At 35.2% G+C, this 23,190-nt stretch overlaps 1 protein-coding gene and 1 long non-coding RNA gene across 2 annotated transcripts in view; one reads left to right on the top strand and one right to left on the bottom strand.

Moving 5' to 3' along the window:
* Window positions 1-11,582, bottom strand: part of LOC141395336 (uncharacterized) — a 109,377-nt gene extending 97,795 nt beyond the window's left edge. The window contains exon 1 of the long non-coding RNA XR_012410613.1: window positions 11,228-11,582. This is a non-coding gene — a long non-coding RNA (uncharacterized lncRNA). The remainder of the gene's footprint in view (window positions 1-11,227) is intronic.
* Window positions 7,788-9,854, top strand: LOC141395333 (PITH domain-containing protein GA19395). The gene is made up of 5 exons (XM_073971002.1): window positions 7,788-8,121; window positions 8,181-8,302; window positions 9,035-9,139; window positions 9,439-9,524; window positions 9,594-9,854. The coding sequence occupies exons 1-5, from the start codon at window positions 7,927-7,929 to the stop codon at window positions 9,716-9,718; spliced, it is 633 nt and encodes a 210-aa protein (XP_073827103.1). The 5' UTR covers window positions 7,788-7,926; the 3' UTR covers window positions 9,719-9,854.
* Window positions 11,583-23,190: the final 11,608 nt, after the last annotated feature.

The raw sequence follows: 23,190 nt of genomic DNA on the forward strand, positions 1-23,190 counted from the left end.
TTTCGAACTGTTGCTTTGTCGTTATTTTTACCATATTGATACACAAAATTAACTAATGATGCAAAGAATCAATAATTGTTAACAAAATGTTTATTTTTCCTTCTATTTTACTTCTTGTTTCTTCGAAAAAATGGTGGTTACTGAAAAACAGCCGCTTCGTCAACTGAGTTTCGCAACTTCAGTTGAGTGTTGCCATACGTGGATCAATTTTGACAACTGACAACACCACTCACCGATAATTGTTATCGATGGTCGACCCCTTAATGGAAGTGGTTCCATGTTAAATCATGATTTCACTGTTTGTTTTGAATGAGTTCAAATGAAGTCGTGAAAGATCCGATCTTTCTTATCGAATTTTCATGAGTCCAAATGAAGTGGTGAAAGATTCGATTTGTCATAATATTGTCATGAGTTTAAAAAAATTGATAAGTACTCGTACAATAAATGATCATGAAAAAATCTTGTACTGGAATAATTGTAATTGTTAAAATGAAAATAAAAGTCGGAAGAAAGTGATCGATAGTGGCATAGTTTAATTACTTACCACGGTGTGCCTTAACCAAATTTAAATGGAAGGTGCTTACACCTCCGAAGTTTTTGCAGATTCTGAAACTATAATGCTCATAGAAGAGAAATACCAAGAAACAAAAAAATCGCCGGAGGGATTTTCAAATAAATCGCGATTTAAGTTCACATTTTTAGGGGTTCTTTAGCTTTTCACGATTTTACTTAGATAGCACGAGTCCGATGTAAATGGGGCTTAAGAAAATGTTGTAGCTGTGGAAATTCTCCACAAGATTGACCTTTATGATATTTTTGTAAGTTTTACCGTTTTTGAGATATAGAAGTTCAAATTGAGACAATACACTGACTGTATCGCCTCCTTATAAAACAATGCCATTACTGCAATTTCCCAAATTAAACTTATATATCTTGAAAATGGTACAACCTAGGAAAAAATAAATCATCCAATCTTGTACAGAATTTTCACAGCTTCAACATTTTCTTTAGTCTCATTTTGATATGACTTGCGGTTTCCAAGCAAAATCTTGAAGACTTAAGATAAAAACCTAAAAATTTTAACTGAACCTATATATCTCAAAAATGGTAATACCTACGAAAAAACCTAAAGGTAAGTCTTGTAGAGAATTTTGACATCTATAACATTTTATTTAGACTCATTTCGATACGACTTGCGGTTTCCAAGCAAAATCGTGAAAACCTAAAAAAACCCTAAAATTGTGAATATTGATCGCGATTTATTAAGAAATCCCACCGCCGATTTTTTCTGCTTTTTTATTTTTATTATCTATGAACATTGCTGTTTCATAATCCGCGAAATCTTCCCATGTGTAAGCGGTTTTCATCAAAAGTTAGTTAATGCGCCCTGAGCATGATATTGTTTTATAAGGAGGCCATACAATCAGAGCATTGTTTCAATTTAAACTTCTATATCTCAAAAACGGCAAAAGCTACGAAGATATCATGAAGGTCAATCTTTTGGAGAATTTTCACAGCTACAACATTTTCTTTGGGCCCATTTACATATTACTCGCGGTTTCCACGCAAAATCGCGAAAACATAAAGAACCCCTAAAAGAGTGAATTTAAATCGCGATTTATTTGAAAATCCCTCCGGCGATTTTTTTGTTTCTTGATATTTCTCATCTATGAGCATTGTAGTTTCAGAATCTGCAAAAACTTCGGAGGTGTAAGCACCTTCCATTTAAATTTGGTTAAGGCACACCGTGTTACTTAGCTGGCCCCTTACAGAACATTTGTTCCATAGACCGAACTAAGAAAAGATCTTCAATTCTTTCTGTTTAGTGCTTCGCTTTCTGGAATACCGCGCCTTGTCATCTCTTCAGCCACTTGTTTACGCCATCTATTCTTTGGCCTGCCAATTCTGCGTTCACCGCCATGTGGCTCGAATTTATACGCATTTTTAGCAGGTTCATCATCGCTCATTCTAATTATATGGCCTAGCCAAAGCAATCGCTGCATCTCGATACGTTTAACTATATTGATGTTGTTGTATAGCAGATACAGCTCGTGGTTCATACGACGTCGACATTCACCGTCAACGCAGATTGGTCCGTAGATCTTTCGAAGATTTTTTCTCTCAAACACGCCAAGCACTGCCTTATCTGCTTGCGCAAGTACCCAGGCATCGGAACCATACATCACCAGGGGTGGTATCAGTGTTTTGTAAAGCGTTATTTTTGTTTGACGAGTTGTGGCTTTGTTTTTGAAGTGCTTATTTAAGCCAAAGTAGCATCTGTTGGTCGAGGTCTTTTACTACCTCAAAATTATAGGAACCAACTTCCACAGTTGGTCCGAGCTCAATGGACGCATTCCGCCAGACCCACTTTAGCAGATTCTCCTTCGACCTTCATAAATGTATCGTCTATATGTCTATATCATCAGCATAAGCAACTAACTAACTCACAAGAAAGGCTGTCTCCTTGTCTGAAACCTATTTTGGTACAAAACTCTTCGGATAGGTTATTTCCTATTTTAGCCGTAGATCTTGTGTCAGTTAGAGTAATTTTACAAAGCCGAATGAGCATTGCGGGGATATCAAATTCAGACATGGCTTGGAATACCTTTGAACGTAGCGGGCTGTCGAAGGCTGATGTATAATCGACAAAAAAGTGGTAGGTGTCGATCTGCATCTCATGGATCTTCTCCAGGATTTGCCGCAGGGTAAATATCTGGTCAATGGTGGACTCGCCAGGTCTAAAGCCGCATTAGTATGGTCCAATTATTTCGTTGACCATGGGTGTCAGGGTACAATATCCCTGACACTATCTTGTAGGCGATAGGGAGAAGACTTAAACTATGTTTACATTTACGAAATCCACTCGATTTCAACTGTCAATTCCTTTGTGTATACGTCAAATGAAAACTCAACTGAAATCGATTCGATTTCATTTGACGTTTGAGCAATGGAATTGACAGTTGAAATCGAGTGGATTTCGTAAATGTAAACATAGTATTATGCCCCTATAGTTGGAGCATAATGTCTTATCTCCTTTCTTATGGACGGGACACAGGATGCTCAAGTTCCAATCGTCGGGTACGCGTTCTTCCTGCTAGATGGAGCTAACTACACGCAGAAAAATATATATTAGAAATATGTTTGGATCCAAACATATATTTGTTTGGGACTGATTACAAACAAATATATGTTTGGATCCAAACATAATCGGTCTGTGTCCAAACAAATATATGTTTGCAACCTTATGTTACATATAGTTTGGAAAAATGCTCTATCCATATCCTTATCACACTATCTGTATCAGTTACCAGATTATCTTGCTGGTCTCTACTGGAGGATGTGCCAGTTCCAAAGCCATCAGTTTGATGTCTCACTCTTTGGTAGAATTTTCGGACTTCATTCTGTCTCCGGTACATTACGATTTGTTCACACTCCCGCTTTTACATATCTCTCTTTTTCCTGCGGAAAACACGTTTCTCCTCTCTCCTTTTCTCCCGATACCTTTCTCGTGCGCTACGCGTTGTTACTGATTGTAAAGTAGCCCTATATGCCGCACGACACTCCTGGTCATACCATGTATTCCTTGGTGGAGGTCTCTGATATCCAAGTACTGATTTTGCGGCTGTTTGCATGGAGTGGGCAATGTTTTGACATTGTCCTGATATGTTATCGGGACGAGCAGTGCTTTGATTAAGCAGTTGGGCCAGTTGAGTGGAATATGCTGTGGCTATCTGTTGTGATTGCTGCTTACCGATGTCCAACTTCCGTAGCACTTTGTTTGCTACGTTTAATCTGGTACGTACCTTTGCTGAACAAGGCAATGGCCCGAGTCTATGTTTGCACTTCGGAACGACGTACATCCAACACGCTTGATATATGTCTTCCATCTATCACAACGTGATCAATTTGATTTCTTGTTTTTTGATCTGGCGACAGCCAGGCGCCCTTATGAATATCGAGATGCTTAAATTTGGTACTGCTAACTACCATGTTTCTTGCAGCTGCAAAGTCTATCAGCCTCATACCATTGTCAGATGTTTCACTATGGAGACTGAATTTCCCGGCTGTTGGGCCAAAGATATTCTCCTTTCCAATTTTGGCATTAAAATCGCCTAAAATAATTTTAATGTCATTGGCAGGGCAACGGTCAAACGTTTCTTCTAAGCGCTTGCCTTCAGTGGGAGCATGAGCGCAAATAAAGCTGATGTTGAAAAATTTTGCTTTTAATCGAATTGCAGCGAGTCTTTCATTCACTGGGGTGAAGCTGGAGACCAGATGTTTTAACCTCTGACCAACTACAAATCCGCAACCAAACTAATGCTTTGTGTCATGGCAGCTATAATACAGTGCGTCACCTTTAGGTGTTGTTGTTACGCCTTTCCCGTTCCATCGTATGTCCTGTATGGCAGTAATGTCGGCCTTTTACTTTTCAAATACATCTGCCAATGCGTAAACTGCACCTTCTCTATAAAGAGTGCGAACATTCGAGGTGCAGATTCGCAGATCATGGCCCTTAAAACGTTTGCGGGGTTCGTCAACTTTAGAGGGGTTTGTTTTTCTTTTCTTTCGTTTTTTCATAGTAGTCTGTTTTTTTTCTAGGGGACGGTTACTAACCCGACGCCCAAACTCAAGTTTTTAACGTTCTTATGGGCGAACGCGCGGCACATGTTAGCTCACTACCTTCAACGGGTGTTAAAGGCAGTTCCCCAGGTGACATCAAGGGGAGGTCAGTATATATAATGTCGTTCGTTGGTAATAGCATCAGTTGAGTACGGCTGGACCTATTTGGATAGTTCTTTTTTTGAAATGTTCGTCATAACCCAACTTAGGTTCTTATGCAATGAAAATTTTACCAGGCCTACCTTTATGCCCACTTTTTAAATTTTAATCGTTTCTACAAAAAATAATGAACCGATTTTCCTGAAATTGTCAAGGAATGTCAGCGATAGCTTCCAGTGAAAATAGGCTACATATTTTGTTGAATTTCGGAAGGGAATTTCTTAAGGAATGCTATATTTACAATAATTACGAATGTATCGGTTTGGAAATTAATTTGCGATACAATTGTGGTTGTGTCTCCGACCTTACCTACTTATTTGGGACACAAAAACTTGACCATGCCAACTTTTTAAAATATGTTACATCTACAAAACTACTGAACCGATTTTCTTGAAATTGTCGGAGAATTTACAGAGATGGGCCCCGAAGGGTACATATTTTATTGAATTCTAGAGGGGACGCGGTACCTCCCCTATTCAATATTAAAAAAACGCAATATTTCAGTTTCAGCATAAATTTTGGGAGACAATGGGGTTGTGTATGTACTAGGTACATATTTGGAGCCAAATTAAATACGTTATATATTGAAAACTAATGACCACGCCCACTTTCAGAAAATGTTCCGAAATGTCCCGTGGTCCAAAATGTCCTTTATTTATAAACGAATTTTCGGGGTTTATTGTTTTATAATCGCTATATTTGGTAAACTTATGAGTGCATCGTGTTGCAAATTAATTTGCGAGACAATGGTGGGTGCGCCTCCGACCAAGAAAAACGATATACATTGTATTTACAAATTTCCTTAAATGGTGAGGTTCAACGTTCCATCAGCCATGAAAAACTAAAACATTCAAGTCTCAATAAGCGGAAGAATTCGACGTAACCATTTTTTTAACTTTTATAATTAGATCGCTTTAGTAACAAGACAGGGGACATGGACGATAACTAATTCTAAACAGCATCAATGGGCGCAAAATTCGACAAAGTTCGTATGAGAATAGAAAGGTTACAGACAAAATCGATAGATACATTTAAAATCCTTCTCGGTTTGACAATGGAAAATACCAATTTTTGAATTGTCAGGCATAAAGTCCATAAAAAGTTGTCATTAAAAATCATTACGACGGGCCAGCAACGCGGACCGGAGTCTGCTAATTTTAATTAAAAATACTATGTAAATTGTTATAAAACAAAATGAAAAATATATTTTGTGTTTGGAAAACTGTTTCCTTTTTATGGAATTAAAAATACATAAGTATAAAAGAGATCCGGTCTATAAACCGTGAGCTGTACCCGCCGACCGATACCGATATAGTAAAAACTATTGCTTTGGCTGGGCCATATCAAGAGGATGAATAAAGCCAGCGGCATTTGAGTACGAGCCATTGAACGAAGCAATAGTCAAAACCATCCAGAAGAATGAATCACCATCATCACAACCCAACAACTTCAAAAATCATCTCTACAATTCAACACAACACTATTATCACAACCAGAATACACCATGTCTTTCCTCAACTCATCGGTCCCAACACATGTGAAACCATAGCCCAAAATCATTAACCATCATCTCATCTTTAACTTACTCCTCGCCTCAACAATTTAACACCACCATCACAACATTAACACATCTACTAATCTCTAAAACTAACCCCTCTTTCAACAACCAGGATGAACACGGTGGACTTCAGGGTCTCGAGTGGAGTAGCTGTCATTACAGCAGCTGCGCATCCTCAAAAATAAACCTAATGAACCCCAAAATTGCATACTGTTCCAAGAAGACTATGTCTGTGCATTCCTTCAGTTATCTCATCGGAAAAGTTCAACACATTTGTACTTTAATCCGGTTTAATGCTACTTTCTCGGCACGTAATAACATTTTAATAGCTGACAGTCGTAGTGATCTTGACTACAACCTTATATCTATTTCCATAGATATTGTTCACAAAATGTCGCAATATTTGGAGCCACTTCTTCATACACTTCTCGGACTAAATTTTTGTAGTTTTTTTTAGTCTAGACTGTGTTGATTAGATCGGTTAATGGAATAATTAGGCACACCGTGGCTGACTTCCGTATCGTCAGTTACTTTTTGTTGTTTAAACTTCGTCAAAATATTTCAGTTGCACACTCATACATTGTTCCTCGAAAATGCAACTTAATGCATCAGAAATAAAAATGATACATTTTTGCTTTTTACTTGCGTTAAGAATGCGCAATATTGACGTTTTGAAACACGTATCTTCGCAGTTGTTAAGTACTACGGCGTTAAGAAACGTAATACTTATCTCATTTGCAGTCATTTGCAAAGGAACTGACGATACGGAAGTCGGCCTAATTCATAAACTACTTAAGATTTACGCTTGAAACTTCCAAAAATACTTTTCCACCTGAGAAAATGCTATTTACTTTTAAAACTATGGATCACAGTTTATACAGTTGGCCATTCAGCCCAAACTAGTTAGCCCTGACTATTTAGTTTGCTGTCAAATACATAAAATACAAAGGAAATCAAATCACAATAATGAACAATCTATTATGTTTGTTGTCAAATGTTGTTAACAGAACGATAGCCATTTTGTAAGAATCGGTTCAGTAGAACCGGGTCTATCGGGTACCGGGTACCCGGACTTTCGGGTTAAATAACCGGGTAACCGGGTCCGTCCCCCAAGAAAATTTTATATTCCCGTAATCAGCGTAAAAATACCTACCTCTGGAAAAAATTTCAAAAAAATCGGAGAGTTTTTACTAAACTAGATTTGTTCCGTTTACCGGATTGCTGTTGTGTTCCTTGGTGTAAGGAAATATTTTGGAGTAGAAAATGGAAACTGGACGATGCTGGACGTAAAAGAACAGAACTATAAATTGAACCTATATTTCGTACGGTGTAGGTATTCAGTCACAATAGATTCCTCATGGCCCATTCACAATAGGTACATTCTGTATGAACAGCTGATTACTTTATTATACATCTTACAATGTCTCATTCGTAACATACACGGTTTTGTTTTGGTTACTTATGTTTACCGGTTATTTCCTTTTGTCTTTTTATTCGTACTGTTCGATCCCAAAAAAAAACTGTTGTCAATGCAGACAGAAACAACCAGAACAGACAGGTAAATTTAATAGATTGATTTGCAGAAAGAAATGCCTGGTCATTCCCATAATCACGATGGATGTGGGCACGAAGCCACAGATGTTGATCATGCCCTTGAAATGGGCATCGAATACAGTTTATATCAAAAAATTGATATGGAAAATTTGGAGTGTTTGAATGAGGAAAGCGATGGTGATGGAAAGAAAGTCTTTAAACCATACGAGGAAAGACTTGATGTGACAAAGGTTAGGTTCGTTTTGCATTTTCAAAAGTATGTATGTATTAATCTGTTTAACATTTACAGTTTGTCAAAAGCGATTGTGATGAGGAGTTACTGTTCAACATACCCTTTACAGGCAACATTAAACTGAAGGGTATCATAGTATCTGGCGCCAATGATGATTCACATCCTAATAAAATGAGGCTGTAAGTATAGTTGTTGCACGTCTCATATTATTTCGGAAAAAGGAATCAGAATATTGTTATAAATATATAAATATTGTTATGTTATATGTTGTTATTTATTCGTATTTAAACGCGGGCTCCTGATTCTTTTTCGATACTATCGATACATCAGTATACAATTTCTATATGAGAAGTCCATATTTTCCAAGATATAGTCCGTTAAATTTTCAAAAATAATTCGCGTAGTCGTACAATTCTTATACTCACATCAAAAGGCCGGATATCTGGACAATTTATTAGAAAGTTGCGTTTGCGTTTCCAAAGCACGAAGTAGGGTTGTGCGATTTCTTTGAAAATTTTACCACAAATGAACTTAAATATTTTTTTATTTGGGGAAAGTCCATACTACCCGATATATGGCCTAGAAAGTACAACAAACGGCAGATAGTCCCAATTTACATTGGGCGAGTTTACTTGCGGCAATTGTCAGTTTGTAGGTGAGAGTGGGTGCTGAGAGGCAAAGGGTTACCATATGCCTCACCTCTCTCTCCTACAAAACGACAATTGCCGCAAGTAAACTCGCCCAATGTAAATTGGGACAAAGAGCATAAACCAGACTTTTTCCTTTACAAATTGTAAGCCTAGGATCATAAGAAACGTAAACTTCCCTAACTTAACCTTTGTTGCTTTTAACCAGCATTTTTAGCGGTTAAACCAGTTTAATACCATCATACAAATTTTGTCCATTTTCAGTTTCAAAAATCGTCCTAAAATGACATTTGATGATGTCCAAGCTAAAGCGGATCAGGAATTCGAATTGACAAGAGATTGCCGAGGCGAAGTTGAATATTCTCCAAAGTAAGTATTTTAGACAAAATAGATATTACAAACGTGTACCAATGTTCTAAAAAAACTACGTTGACCAACTGAAATGACTAATTGGCACGAAAGAAATGAATCTCAAAATTAGATCCAGTTTCAAGAAGGAATATGTCAATGCATTCCTTGAGGTACCTCTTCCTCAAACGTTCAGCTTTGCGATCATAACTGCAATATTATGAACCATTTCTTTTTGTTCAGTCATAGGCAGAGATTATTTATAACTGTCCAGTTTTTTCCTTCTCCTAATATTCTTACATATTTTCTTTCCCCTACAGAGTTGTTACATTTTCATCAGTCCATCATTTATCTATACATTTTCCATCGAATTTTGGTGATGATAATACAAAAATTTTCTATATTGGTATGTAACTGAAATGTATGTAATTTTGTATTCGAAATTTTTGTCAAACATTTTTTTTTTTTTTTGCAGGTCTTCGTGGTGAATTTAGTGAAGCCCATCATCATGGTGTAACAATTTGCAGTTATGAGGCAAGACCCAATGTGAGCGATCATAAAAACGAAGCATTTGATTCTGTTAGTCGAACTATACAATAAAGATACTATGGACCGTCGCATTGCAAAACGAGAGTGGATAACATTTCCCTACGTATGATTTTTATAGAAAGTGTAACTTCCTACATTAAAATTGAAGTAAATTATTTTTTTGTATTAAACCATAAATTTTATAAAACTAAGTTGTTTCTTTTCTATGATTTCCCGGTAATGATTTTTATGACATTTCATATTTTAAGACATCTACACGACAAAATTATTGCAAATATTTATAATCGCCATGTGTTTGCTTAGTCCCAATTTACATTAGGCGAGTTTACTTGCGGCAATTGTCAGTTTGTAGGTGAGAGAAGGTGCTGAGAGGCAAAGGGTTACCATATGCCTCACCTCTGTAGATTTTTGCAGTTCTGGAACAGACAATATGTATTGAAATGCGTGAAAAAGAGTCATGGTTAATTCTGTTAACGCAGCACTATGTCGCGAGTTCATATTAACTGTGGCCAAAAATAGAAGGAGTTGTCGTAGGTGCATCAATTTTGGTACACGTACCTATTATTGACTTACAATCTTCAGGACAAAAATTTGGGTTGGTCGGTCCACGTTTTGATATAGCCCCCATAGAACCGTACCTCCCGATTTTCGGTATTTTTAATGTTTAAGACACAATGACCAACCGAAAATATTCAAATTTTGTGGTTAGTCTTCGGCAGAGGTATCAAACATTCCAACAGAGAATTGTGGGCTTAGGTCCACGTTTTGATATAGCTCCCATATAACGGTACCTCCCGATTATCGGTATTTTGAAGATTTTAGCCTCATTATTACACCGAAATTGCTGAAATTTGGCATTTAGTCTTCGTAGGGGGCATTATACCTTCACCATGAAATTTGTCAGCATAGGTCCACGCCTTCATATAGCCCCCATAGGACGGTACCTCCCGATTTTCGGTATTTTGGAGGTTTTAGCCTGATTATCACACCGAAATTGCTGAAAATTGGTATTAAGTCTCCGTTGGGGTACTTATAACCTTCCACCAGAAATATGTCGGTATAGGTCCTCGTCTTCCTATAGCCCCCATAGAACCGTGCCTCCTCATTTTCGGTATTTTGAGTGTTGTGGCCTCAATATCCACCCGATATGACTGAAATTTGGTGTTTAGTCTTCATATTGTTTGTGAGCATATTGAATATATCAAGCTCATGTCTTTATATATGAGAAATTTCCTTTAAAAATTTTTTTGACCGATTAGTGGTCAAAAACCGTAAATTTTTTATATAAAATCGAATTTTGATTTTCGCTGTTCACAATTTTTTTAAAAAATTGATATTTTTAAAAATTCTCTCGTTTTAAAGCAAGACTATTAGGTACTTAATAAGCCCACAAAAATATATGATGATCGGTTCATTCGTTTTCGGGCTATAGCCAACACCGCAAAACGATTTGTTAAAAAAGGGGGTATCCTCTCAGTGAGGTGGTCGCTGAAAAAGAGAAGTGACACATTCGTCTGCAAACCTCTGCAGCTGGGACCTTTATATATTTGAAGTACTCACTTTTTACTACTCATACAGCAAAAAATATCGATATACACTTTTATACAATTTTGTTCCCACTCCACTCAATTTAAAATTTGCTTCAGAAAATTAATAAACTTAGTAATACATGTTTGGGTAAATGTAAACACCATATGATTAATATTTACATGCAAACAAAGGTGTAGCCAAGTTTATTACATCCCAAGAAAACTTAGGAACCATTTTTGCAGCGAACGTTACTTTTAAATTTTAAATATTAACGCATAATATAATTTATTAATTTTAGAAAAAAACACACAAAAATACGTATTAACTAAAATAGTCGGATTTAAATCCTCATATAGCAAAAACTACTTCACGTATCAGTACCAAAATTCAGATTATTCTTAATTAATATGTTTTCTATCACTCCCCATCAATAAATTTGTTCAACGAAGTATTTAGTTTTTACCATTTTTGGCCACGGTCGTGACACTGTGCGCAGCACAGCAAGTAAAAACAAATCAATTTCAAAATTTTTGGCAATAATTATCAAAATATATTGGAAAATAACCATAATATATACAATCTTTACAACTTTTATTCATTTTCGTAATATAACCTTCGGGTTTTTTAAATCAGACGACAAACGTTCTATTGAAAACGTGTTAGTTTCCTCAACGACACGAAAACGATCACACAAACGTACATACATATGTATATGCTAAATTATTGCAATGCTATTTCATTTTCCGAAATGCCTTTTCTTGAATAGGATCGTTATTTTTGAACGTAGAAGCTTGAAATGTTGCAAGGGCATGTGTTTTAGTTTTAGATTCAATCAAAAACGTATTTTATTTATTTATTTTTTTTTTTTGAGATACGTCTTCTGAAATATGTAATAATCGAGAAAAATATCCGATTTATCTTTTTGAATTTTTTTTAAAAATAGGCAAAATACGAGTTCTAGCGAACATTAGGAATAAGTAAAACTAGCGATATACGCGTTAAACCCCTAACTAAAATTATTTCGAATCAACGTACAATTTTTAAATTCGTTGCAAACTTAAAAAGTTCTTATTACTTTATACACAAAACTTATGTTTGCCTACTAATTAAAAAAAATGCTTACACCAATTCGCAAATTCTGAAGAAAATGTGCTTATTAGAACAACACCACACATCGTTGACTCCATTCACTTAAAAAATCCATAAATCAATGCACGGTTGTTGAATTATGTGAGCTGTGCTTTGATTTTGCCGCGAATTCAATGCAAATAGGCATTTTGTATTACAAAACAAAATTACAGCCCCCCCCCCCCCCCCCAAAAGTATGCTATAATAATTTGGTATAACTGATTTCGAATTTCGAAATTTCAGCTCCCATCTTTTGCTGCTCCCACGTCGTTGAGAATATGGAAAACGTGGGAATGGGAAATTTCGCTCCCATGGGAAACAGTTCCCATGGGAATGTTCAGAATAGGGCTGATCAAGATGAACCAGTACCCTAAGCTGCAATGAATGTCCAAAGTGGATAGACAACTCATTAAGGAACGAACCTTTGGTGTTTCTCCAAGAAACCATCGATTTGATAATTTTTAATTAATCAGAAAAAAACTATTCCCCATAAAGACTTCTTCATATAAATGACATGTAACCTCCTCCAATACTACATTTACGAAATCCACTCAATTTCAGCTGTCAATTCCTTTGCGTATACGTCAAATGAAAACTCATCTAAAAGCGATTGGATTTAATTTTACGTTTGAGCAATGGAATTGACAGTTGAAATCGAGTGGATTTCGCAAATGTAAACATAGTACAAGTCCGAACGATGTGCCGCACACAAAACACCGCTTATAGAGGCGGTACAACCACAGTTTATACAGTTGGCCATTCAGAGTTCTGTTAACAACATTTGACAACAAACATAATAGATTGTTCATTATTGTGATTTGATTTCCTTTGTATTTTATGTATTTGACAGCAAACTAAATAGTCAGGGCTAACTAGTTTGGGCTGAATGGCCAACTGTATAAACTGTGGGTACAACATTTGTTAATATGGTGTGGTATTTTGATAAGTTTGAAAAAATAAAGCCCTAATAAACATGTATTTTTTTATTTCAAAAACAAGAGATTGAAACAGCTTCTCCTTTTTCAATGAATTTCCAGCGACCTCAAATATACAGTCAGAGTCAAAAGAAAGTTTACACCTCGCAAAAAGTTTTTAATAGCATAATTACACCGGTATAGGGATATAATAAGTATAAAATATAAATGCAGTTTTTTTAAGTGTTTAGTGGTGAATTAAAATCCACAAAATATTAGGCCTTGCATAAGCTTAATTATGAAATAAATGAAGATTGATAAAATAACCCAAAATTTTAAGAGTCAAAAGAAAGTTTACACTCTTGCCAAAAGTAAGAAATTTTTTTAATTCTTTAGCCTGACATGCCTTTATTTAGGCTTTTTAACTTATTTTAATCCTATTTGAGTGTCTAAATAGTAAATCCACCAGTATTTTGGGGAAATCCGGTGGTAATACCCCAATGGACCCGTAGAACGGGTTTCGGGCAATTTTGGCACAAAATAAGGCTTTATTTAACTTTCTTTCGAATTTTTTCGGTAAGTACTCAGTGGATTTGAGGTCTAGAGACTACAATGAGTGAGCCTAGATGCATGGGAGTAAAATATAGCAATTTGTTATTCATGAATATGGGCTAAGCCTTCAAAGCCCTGCCCAAATGTCAGATCCCCCTTTGATATAATCCCCATTTCAGTTCACTAGGATCTGTGATCTCGTGTCAATATGAGTATATGATATTTTTCTTGTATCCTTGAACCCATACAAACTGTTTCTTTGAAGCCCGCTTCTATCAGGCACCCGATGAACACTTATAGGACACGCCATCAAGTTTGATTCTGAATACAACATTTTTACCGTTAAAAGCTTCGATCATGTTTTTCGACAGTTGTGGCATATTTTGCGACAAAATATGTGAAAATGGTTATGAAAATAGAAAAATAAATTTTTTTTAACTATATTTGGTGAAAAAATGTCAAACCTGTGGAAAATTATGAACGAAGCTTTTAACGGTGAAAATGTTGTATACCGAATCAAACTTGATAGAGTGTCTTATATATGTTCATCGGGTACCTGACAGAAGCGGGGTTCAAAGAAATAGTTTGTATGGGTTCAAGGATACAAGAACAATATCAGATACTCGTATTGACACGAGATTACTGATCCTAGTGAACTGAAATGGGGCCTATATCAAAGGGGGATCTGACATTTGGGCAGGGCTTTGAAGGCTTAGCCCATATTCATGGATAACAAATTGCTATATTTTACTCCCATGCATCTAGGCTCACTCATTGTAGTCTCTAGACCTCAAATCCACTGAGCACTTACCGAAAAAATTCGAAAGAAAGTTAAATAAAGCCTTATTTTGTGCCAAAATTGCCCGAAACCCGTTCTACGGGTCCATTGGGGTATTACCACCGGATTTCCCCAAAATACTGGTGGATTTACTATTTAGACACTCAAATAGGATCAAAATAAGTTAAAAAGCCTAAATAAAGGCATGTCAAGCTAAAGGATTAAAAAATGTCTTACTTTTGGCAAGAGTGTAAACTTTCTTTTGACTCTTAAAATTTTGGGTTATCTTCATTTATTTCATAATTAAGCTTATGCAAGACCTAATATTTTGTGGATTTTAATTCACCACTAAACACTTAAAAAAAACTGAATTTATATTTTATACTTATTATATCCCTATACCGATGTAATTATGCTATTAACAACTTTTTGTGAGGTGTAAACTTTCTTTTGACTCTGACTGTATGTATTTGCAAGAGTTCTACTTTCTGCGAGAAATTATGTATTTAGTGGAATGATATGGAAACATTAAAATTGAAAATCTAACGAGTTTCCATTCATGTTTCAAAAAAAAAAATCAATCAAATGTGAGAAAATATTATCTTTTTTATTTTATTTCAATTCATATTTGCCTAGTCTTTCGACCTTAACCCTGCGTTTACAAATGACAGGACAGCTGAGTTCATGTATTGATTGTCAAAATCCCACAACTTGCCTGTGTGACGTAGGCGTCCCGACAACTGCAAAAACAGTTGTAAAATTTTGAATGAAAATCATGGTAGAACAAGAAAAGGTAGCAGCAATACCCAGCTGACTGAACTGGGTTGTAGTGTTAGTGTCAAATTTCATTCGACATTTTATGTATTTATTTCTATGTTCGATGTATATTAGGGATATATATTTTTGAAGAACAAATTTATTCATCAGAAAAAAAAACTATTTCCCATAAAGACGGCTTCATATCATTGACGTGTAACCTCCTCCAGGTCCGAACGACATGCCGCACACTAAAACACCGCTTATAGAGGCGGTACAATATTTGTTAATATGTGTGGTATTTTGTTAAACTTGAAAAGAATAAAGCCCTAATAAACATGTGCTTTTTTGTTTTCAAAAGCAAATAATTGAAACATCTTCTCTTTTTTCAATGAATTACCAGCGACCCGAAAAATTTTTGCAAGTATTCTACTTTCTGCGAGAAATTATGCATTTAGTGGAATGATATGGAAACATTAAAATTGAAAATCTAACGAGTTTTCATTCATGTTTTCCAAAATATTCAATCAAATGTGAAAAATTATTAGTTTTTTAAATTCCAATAATTTATAGACATTTCCTTGTTTTGTTTACATTTACGTTGACACTAAGGTTTACAAACAAAAACAAATTCCTTTGTGGTTGTTGTTCGAGTTGTATTTGTTGTAGTATTAACTTTACCTTGTATTTGTTCTACCATGAATGAAAATCATCGATATCTTTTTGGTTTCCATTCACATATGTATTTTGTTTTTGTTCATGTTCTTTTGTTTTCAACACATTTCAATTATTATCTCACTTATTTTTACAAAAATGCCAAAAATTTGTCTTTCTTACTGTCTGTGAAAAAATGATGGACAGCTGGGAGACAAACGACAAATGTATGTATGTGTTAGTAAATCAGGGTTGTATTTGAATACAAACTGTCTGGTATAAACGCCTAGTAAGCTGTATACTACATTATAATGTTAATATAACAAAATTAATTGGTTTGTTCCAGAACTGCAAGAATCTACTAATTTTTACTATTTTTTCCGATAACATAAAGGAAAAAATTTTATCGTAGTAAAAAATAGTAGCTTCTTGCAGGTTCTGGAACAGAGCAAATATAAAATATATGCTTTGTTCCAGAACTGCAAGAATCTACTAATTTTTACTATTTTTTCCGATAACATAAAGGAAAAAATGTTATCGTAGTAAAAAATAGTAGCTTCTTGCAGGTTCATGGCAGAATAAGAAGGTAATCTCATTTGAAAAAACCGTCCTTGAGCTGCCAAATACAACCATGCATTCGAAACAATATGAAAGTTGTTGTTGTTATTGTATGTCAATAACAACAACAATAACAAAATATTGTTTGTTTATGTTTCATTTTTGTTTTGGAACTAATATTAAACATTTTAGTATGTATTTCGGGAGAATGTTCGAATAATTTTCGTTTTTGGTGGTCTATTGGTTCGTGGAGAATAAGTGGAGGACTGGAGAATAAAATATTTTCGTAATTTTGGGGAAATTTTTCAAGATATGTAAATAGATAGACACATGTATGTACCTAAATTGTGAAATACCACGTAAAAAGAATTCTAACTTGAATGTTATTATATTGTTACAGAGTCCAACCAACGGAAGAAGAATGAACAAATCAAGGATACTTGCCAGCAGTGTTCAAGGTTCCCATTCGCCCCGAAATATCAAAATATTGATCAATTGAGGAATTTGAAAATAGCCATCGATAAATCCACTGCCACACTGTTCGCTGCTTGGACGGCTGAAATGACGGTCCCACTGAACATATTGGTCGATGGTGTTCTTATTCCGACCACTAACTACCCCAGACAGTTCAAAGATAGTGTGAATACCGTACTCGGAAACCATCCCCCATCCATCACAGCAGAATAACGTCAGCTGCCAAGACTAACAGAGCTGCCTCAATTCATATTGGGCCGAATTGATGGCACGATACCAGTACATTCCCGGGATGTGGATTGGCACCACACGACACTCTGCATTTGTTTAACTGCTCACCTGTCTTCTGGTTCTTTATGGACACAGCCAGTAGAGATTGCAGAGTCTGGATACAGAGGAACCAGATAACCTAAATAAGCAACAACAACCAATTGATGCGACGTAACAAGCGTTATCTATATGTGGTCAATCACATCCTTCTGAACCTTTTGTGCCAGATATGCAGCGATTACTGCCAAGTTTAGGTTATGAGGAACTATTTTAAGATTTTCTTCACACTTGGTGCGAAATAAGAAAAGACAAGATGTTTTTATTTTTATATTTATTATATTTTATAAATTTGCCTTTGTGGTGGTCAATCCAACATATAGGCATGTTTTCCTTTTACAAAAATAAAACCTCTAAAACTTCAAACTTATTATATGTCTATTTTATCGTTGTAATAAAAATGAAGTTCACGTTGCTGAAGACAATTAAAACGATCACATTATTGGGACACATACAGTCTCTGATTTATTTCTTAGGTCTTTGTTATCCTCATCAAAATGCAACAATGAAACCTTGTTTGTAACATAGGCTTACTTCCGAGACATCATAAAGCTGCGTGGTTTTTGGTCTTTGGGCCAAGGTGTATACACATTCATACGGCCAACATGGAAATAATTCTTTTAGACTCCAAGTATGTTTGGACGAAATCCGTTTCAGACAATTTGGAGTTGATTTAGCAATGTCCATCCTTCTGTCTGGATGGTGCGCACGCTAACTCTCGAACGGATCAACCGATTTGGTCCAAAATTTGGCCTTCATAATATGTTGTCTATTTAGCACTTTTTCAACTAAAGCGTCTTAAAGGACGTTAACCCGGGTAAAAGTTCTAGTGCAAACGCCGTTTAATATCGGTCCACACCTTCCGCTACCTCCCCACAAAGTTAAAAAGGAAAAACCTCTAAATGCATAATTTTTGGTGAAAAGCATTTTGATTGTGCAGCCGGTATTCGATGTGTCCGTATATGTAAGATTCATTTCGCATAGGATGCGGATATATCTCAGTCGGCAAAGTTGACTGATACCTTTTTACTTGTTATTAGAAAATCTTCCCTAAGTGGACATCTAGCTTTTTAGTGAAGTGGTTGATCTAAATGTCCCTAATTTAAGAAATGAGTGGGATGTTTTGGATTCATTATTTCGATAGACATCGTGCCTATTTTATTGTGACCACCAGCCATTTATATTGGTCACTGTAGGATATTTTAAAGCTTTTCGACCAATATGGAGCATGGACTTGACCACGAAACACATAACACTGTAAACAGGACCACAAGGAATACGATTGGTAAAATTTTCAAAACTGTCCTCGAACAGCCCTTACACTGCACTTAAGCCAAAATTTTGTGTATAGGTACTCGAAGGATTGTAACGATATAGTCCGTACCTGATATAGGCCCGGAAGAAATGTTACGAGGAACAATTTTGGACCAAATAAGTTGATCCGTTCGAGAGTTATCGTGCGCACCATTTTAGCGAAAATGTTTGAGCTTATGTTGGGCTGGTACAGGAAGAAGTGGATATAGGGTCCATTTACTAACTTGACATAATACTACCATGACCAACATTTGGACCACATCGGCTGATCCGTTCAACAGTTATCCTCCAGTCAGACGGAAGTACAGGGCTAAATCGACTCCCAATTGTCTGCAAATTTTGAAAATTTTAAATTTAAAAATTTTAATTTAAATTGGTAAATTAAATTGTAAATAAACCTGACATATGTATGTATATTTTAACATATACATACAAAGTTTGTCAAAATCATTTTGTCAATGAAAGGACGGCAAAGCGAATACAACTCTGTGAGCTGTGAGCGTGAGGTTACCTTGTATCATTGTATCATGTTGCAGGTTCTGGAACAGAGCAAAAGTAATAAGTAAGGAATGTTACTATTTTTTTAAATTACAATAATTTAAAGACATTTCCTTATTTTGTTTACATTTATCTTTGACACTAACATTACAAACAAAAACAAATAACAAATAACTTAAAATTAAAAATATAAAATTAGAAAAATTCAGGTAAATTTATAGGTAATATAAAAAAATAAAATTAACGAAATTCAGGTAAATTTAGATAAAAAAATAAAAATGGTTAAACATCATCAAAAAGCATTTTTTAGGGTTTCAGCCATTAGTATGACATCCTTTGTTATCCTTTACAGGTTTTAGCCTTTTTGGCAAAGATTTAACTAAGTTTTCGGGGCAAGATATCGGAATTTTTCCCCATTCTTCTTGCAAGGCATATTTCAGGGTTCCTATACTTTAGATGTTACGATTTTCTATAGCTTTGTTCCTTTACTTTTTAATGGTAAGGGTGGTAAAAGAGAAAAGCGCCAAAATTGCTCTCATGAACATTTTTACCAGAAAAGTAAAGGAACGGAAAAATGGTAAATCTGGCAGCAATGTCAAAAAGAAACATAAAAAATCAATTTTTCGTCTTTTATTTCACCGTTTTTAATTTAGTTTTGTCAGCGTTCGACTTTTTCTTCTGTTTTTCGTCCATTTTATTTTTCATTGTGAAACAATCGTCAAACAAAAGTCGAAAAATCAGTTCTGCCATTTTTTACCTGCAGAAATTTTGCTGGTAGCCTGTGGTAGAAGAGAAAGCCATTTTCGCTCTCTCTCCACTCTCACTCTCTTAAAAATTGCTTCTAGTTTTGCCACTTTTCGGGGTTAAGGAACGCTTTGCAGGTTAAAAATGGTAACAAATGGTAACCTCATGGTAGAACAAATACAAGGTAAAGTTAATACTACAACAAATACAACTCGAACAACAACCACAAAGGAATTTGTTTTTGTTTGTAAACCTTAGTGTCAACGTAAATGTAAACAAAACAAGGAAATGTCTATAAATTATTGGAATTTAAAAAACTAATAATTTTTCACATTTGATTGAATATTTTGGAAAACATGAATGAAAACTCGTTAGATTTTCAATTTGAATGTTTCCATATCATTCCACTAAATGCATAATTTCTCGCAGAAAGTAGAATACTTGCAAAAATGTTTCGGGTCGCTGGTAATTCATTGAAAAAAGAGAAGATGTTTCAATCATTTGCTTTTGAAAACAAAAAAGCACATGTTTATTAGGGCTTTATTCTTTTCAAGTTTAACAAAATACCACACATATTAACAAATATTGTACCGCCTCTATAAGCGGTGTTTTAGTGTGCGGCATGTCGTTCGGACCTGGAGGAGGTTACATGTCAATGATATGAAGCCGTCTTTATGGGAAATAGTTTTTTTTTTCTGATGAATAAATTTGTTCTTCAAAAATATATATCCCTAATATACATCGAACATAGAAATAAATACATAAAATGTCGAATGGAATTTGACACTAACACTACAACCCAGTTCAGTCAGCTGGGTATTGCTGCTACCTTTTCTTGTTCTACCATGTGGTAACCTCAGGTAAGTAAAGGAACACAGCTTATATTTGTCTCCAAAATACTCCATAAATTATCTATAGGATTCAAATCCGGGGATCGGGGAGGCGTTTGAATCACTTTTGGACAGTTACATAGCATCCATTTTGGAAAAATATGTGATTTGTGCTCGGACTCATATATTGATAAAATTGGAATGTTGTCCCAAATCCCATTTTTCAGCGCCTAAATTTCAAATTATCCTTTCACAATTTTTAAATAATACATCTTATCCTTAATTCCTTCGATAAAGACACGATTTCCTACACCGGAAGCACTCATACAACACCATACCACAACAGAGTCTCCTTTGTGCTTAATGTTGAAATTGTGTGTTTGTGGTCCAAGGCGGTATTTGATGACAAACAGTATGCAAAGTTCATATTCGTACACCCCTAAAAAATTAATAAAATCGTTATTAATTCCATATTTTATGTGCAAATATGAAATAATTGATAGGAATTGCCATAACGAAGAAAGATTCAAGAATAACGAAATAAATTTTTAATTTATTCCGTAATTTAGGTATAGATGGCACCTGTGTGTGTGTGTGGCAAAGTTCGTATTCGTACATCTATAAGCACTATATACATATTTGGAGCTTTTAAGGATTTTCAAAGCAAAATACCGCATATTTTTGTTCTTTTCTTCTTTTGGAATGCCTCTGCTATAGAAATATGTAAAAATAAGGGCAATTTTATTAAAATTTTTGCATGAATAAAAAGTCGGACGAATATTTGAAATACTTAAGAAAAATGTGCTAGATATGATTAACTATTGCAATTTATTACCGAATTTTGGACTAAAATATATAATAGCAGTCCTTCTGTAACAATATTCGAGGTCTAATATGAAAATAAATGTGGTCGGCGTTTGGAAATGCAAAGACGCGTAATCCGGGCTTAGGTAAAGTAAACACATTTTTGGTTTTTACTTGGCAAAAATTGCAAGTTTGGTTTTATATTTGACATAAAATGTATTAAAGTTTTAGAATAAATGATTTTAGACCGTGTTTAGACATTCAAACTGGAAAGAAAATTTTTCTTCTCAATTTCTTTTAAAAATTTCTTGTTGTTTAGACACGGAAATCATGTTTGTGTTAATTTTATAATTTTTCTTTTTCTTCTTCACACTTATTTTCTCATGGCGCCGTTGAAAAACAAAGCCAAGGCAGAATTGTAATGAAAAATAAAAATTGACGTGTGTGATAAACAATTAATTATTAAAAGAACCCTTGAATTGCATTTTAATTTTGATATTTCCACTTATTTCGAATTGTTTTTGCTTAAAAAAATAGTTTTCCACCAAATGGATTTTTTTTTCAATTGTCTCCGCTGTTGTTTGTTTCTCGACAGAGAAAATAAAATGAAAGAAAATGCAAAAACAAATCTGCAGCCAACTTCAGGTTGTATACGAAGAAAAACGAAACAAAACAGAATTTGCCAGTACAGAGGTGTGTGTACCCCCTCTTATTCCTCTCTACTCCCTCGCCCATAAACTCAATTTTCTTTCCCATCAACTTTCCCTGTGTAATCAGGGACTTAGCAAACTTCAATACCACCTCTCAAAGCATTAACATCTATCTTCCTTCTTTGCAACGTCTTTCAGTTTATCATCTGGAACTTCGCATAGCTTATTCCATGAAAATACGTCCTGTTGATTATTAACGGACATTTTGCTGCACGACAAATATTGTTTTTGCTGTACCCACTGTATCTTCAGGCGAGGTCGATAATATGGTGCGTTTGTTATTCATTAACAGCAATATGGAGTTGATGCGTAGTGAATGCCTGTGTAGTAATAGATATCGGTTTGATGTGATATCGATTAATTGGTCTGTTCCTTTACTTCTGAAAATGGTAAAACCGGCAAAAGTAGTAAATGTTGAAACCTGCTCCCGTATGAATTGTATTGTGTCTGAAGTAAAGGAACGCTTTTCGAGTAAAAAGTTGTGAAACTTGAAGATTCTTGAACGTAAAGGAACAGGGCTAATGTTTGTCAGCTGATATCCACGGGTTCGTTAGAACAGTACAGACGTTTGTTTATTTTTATTTTGTGGTGCGAGTGTTTGTGTATTTATTCCAGTAATTTAGTGACAAATTGCAAAAAAATACTTTATAAAATCTGCTCACCAGCTAATTAATTATGCCAAACTCCATATCATCCAGAAACGGCAAGCGTAATGTGATACCCAACAGATGATTTTGCTTTACAAAAAACTTGGCAGGTTCTAAAAACACAACCGGCAACAACAAGACTTATTCAATGAATGTACGCACATACTGCATCAATGCAGTATGTGCGTACATATTCAAAATTTATCGAACCCCCAAAGCTTTATCCGCCTGGTTTCTTCAATCGCAGGTAGGGTTAAGTCACCCCTTACACCTGCTGTAAGAGGTCTTATTAAATATTGATGCCG

Source organism: Musca autumnalis, unplaced genomic scaffold (genome assembly GCF_047663935.1).
Source record: "Musca autumnalis isolate F117 unplaced genomic scaffold, ASM4766393v1 scaffold_2, whole genome shotgun sequence".
Lineage (NCBI taxonomy): Eukaryota > Metazoa > Arthropoda > Insecta > Diptera > Muscidae > Musca > Musca autumnalis.

Excerpts from the sequence above, each read along its gene's own strand:
- LOC141395333 (XM_073971002.1), top strand. The coding sequence starts at position 7,927 with ATGCCTGGTCATTCCCATAATCACGATGGATGTGGGCACGAAGCCACA. Across the intron at positions 8,122-8,180 it reads AAAGACTTGATGTGACAAAG|TTTGTCAAAAGCGATTGTGA; the intron begins GTTAGGTTCGTT and ends TAACATTTACAG. Across the intron at positions 9,140-9,438 it reads GAAGTTGAATATTCTCCAAA|AGTTGTTACATTTTCATCAG; the intron begins GTAAGTATTTTA and ends TTTCCCCTACAG.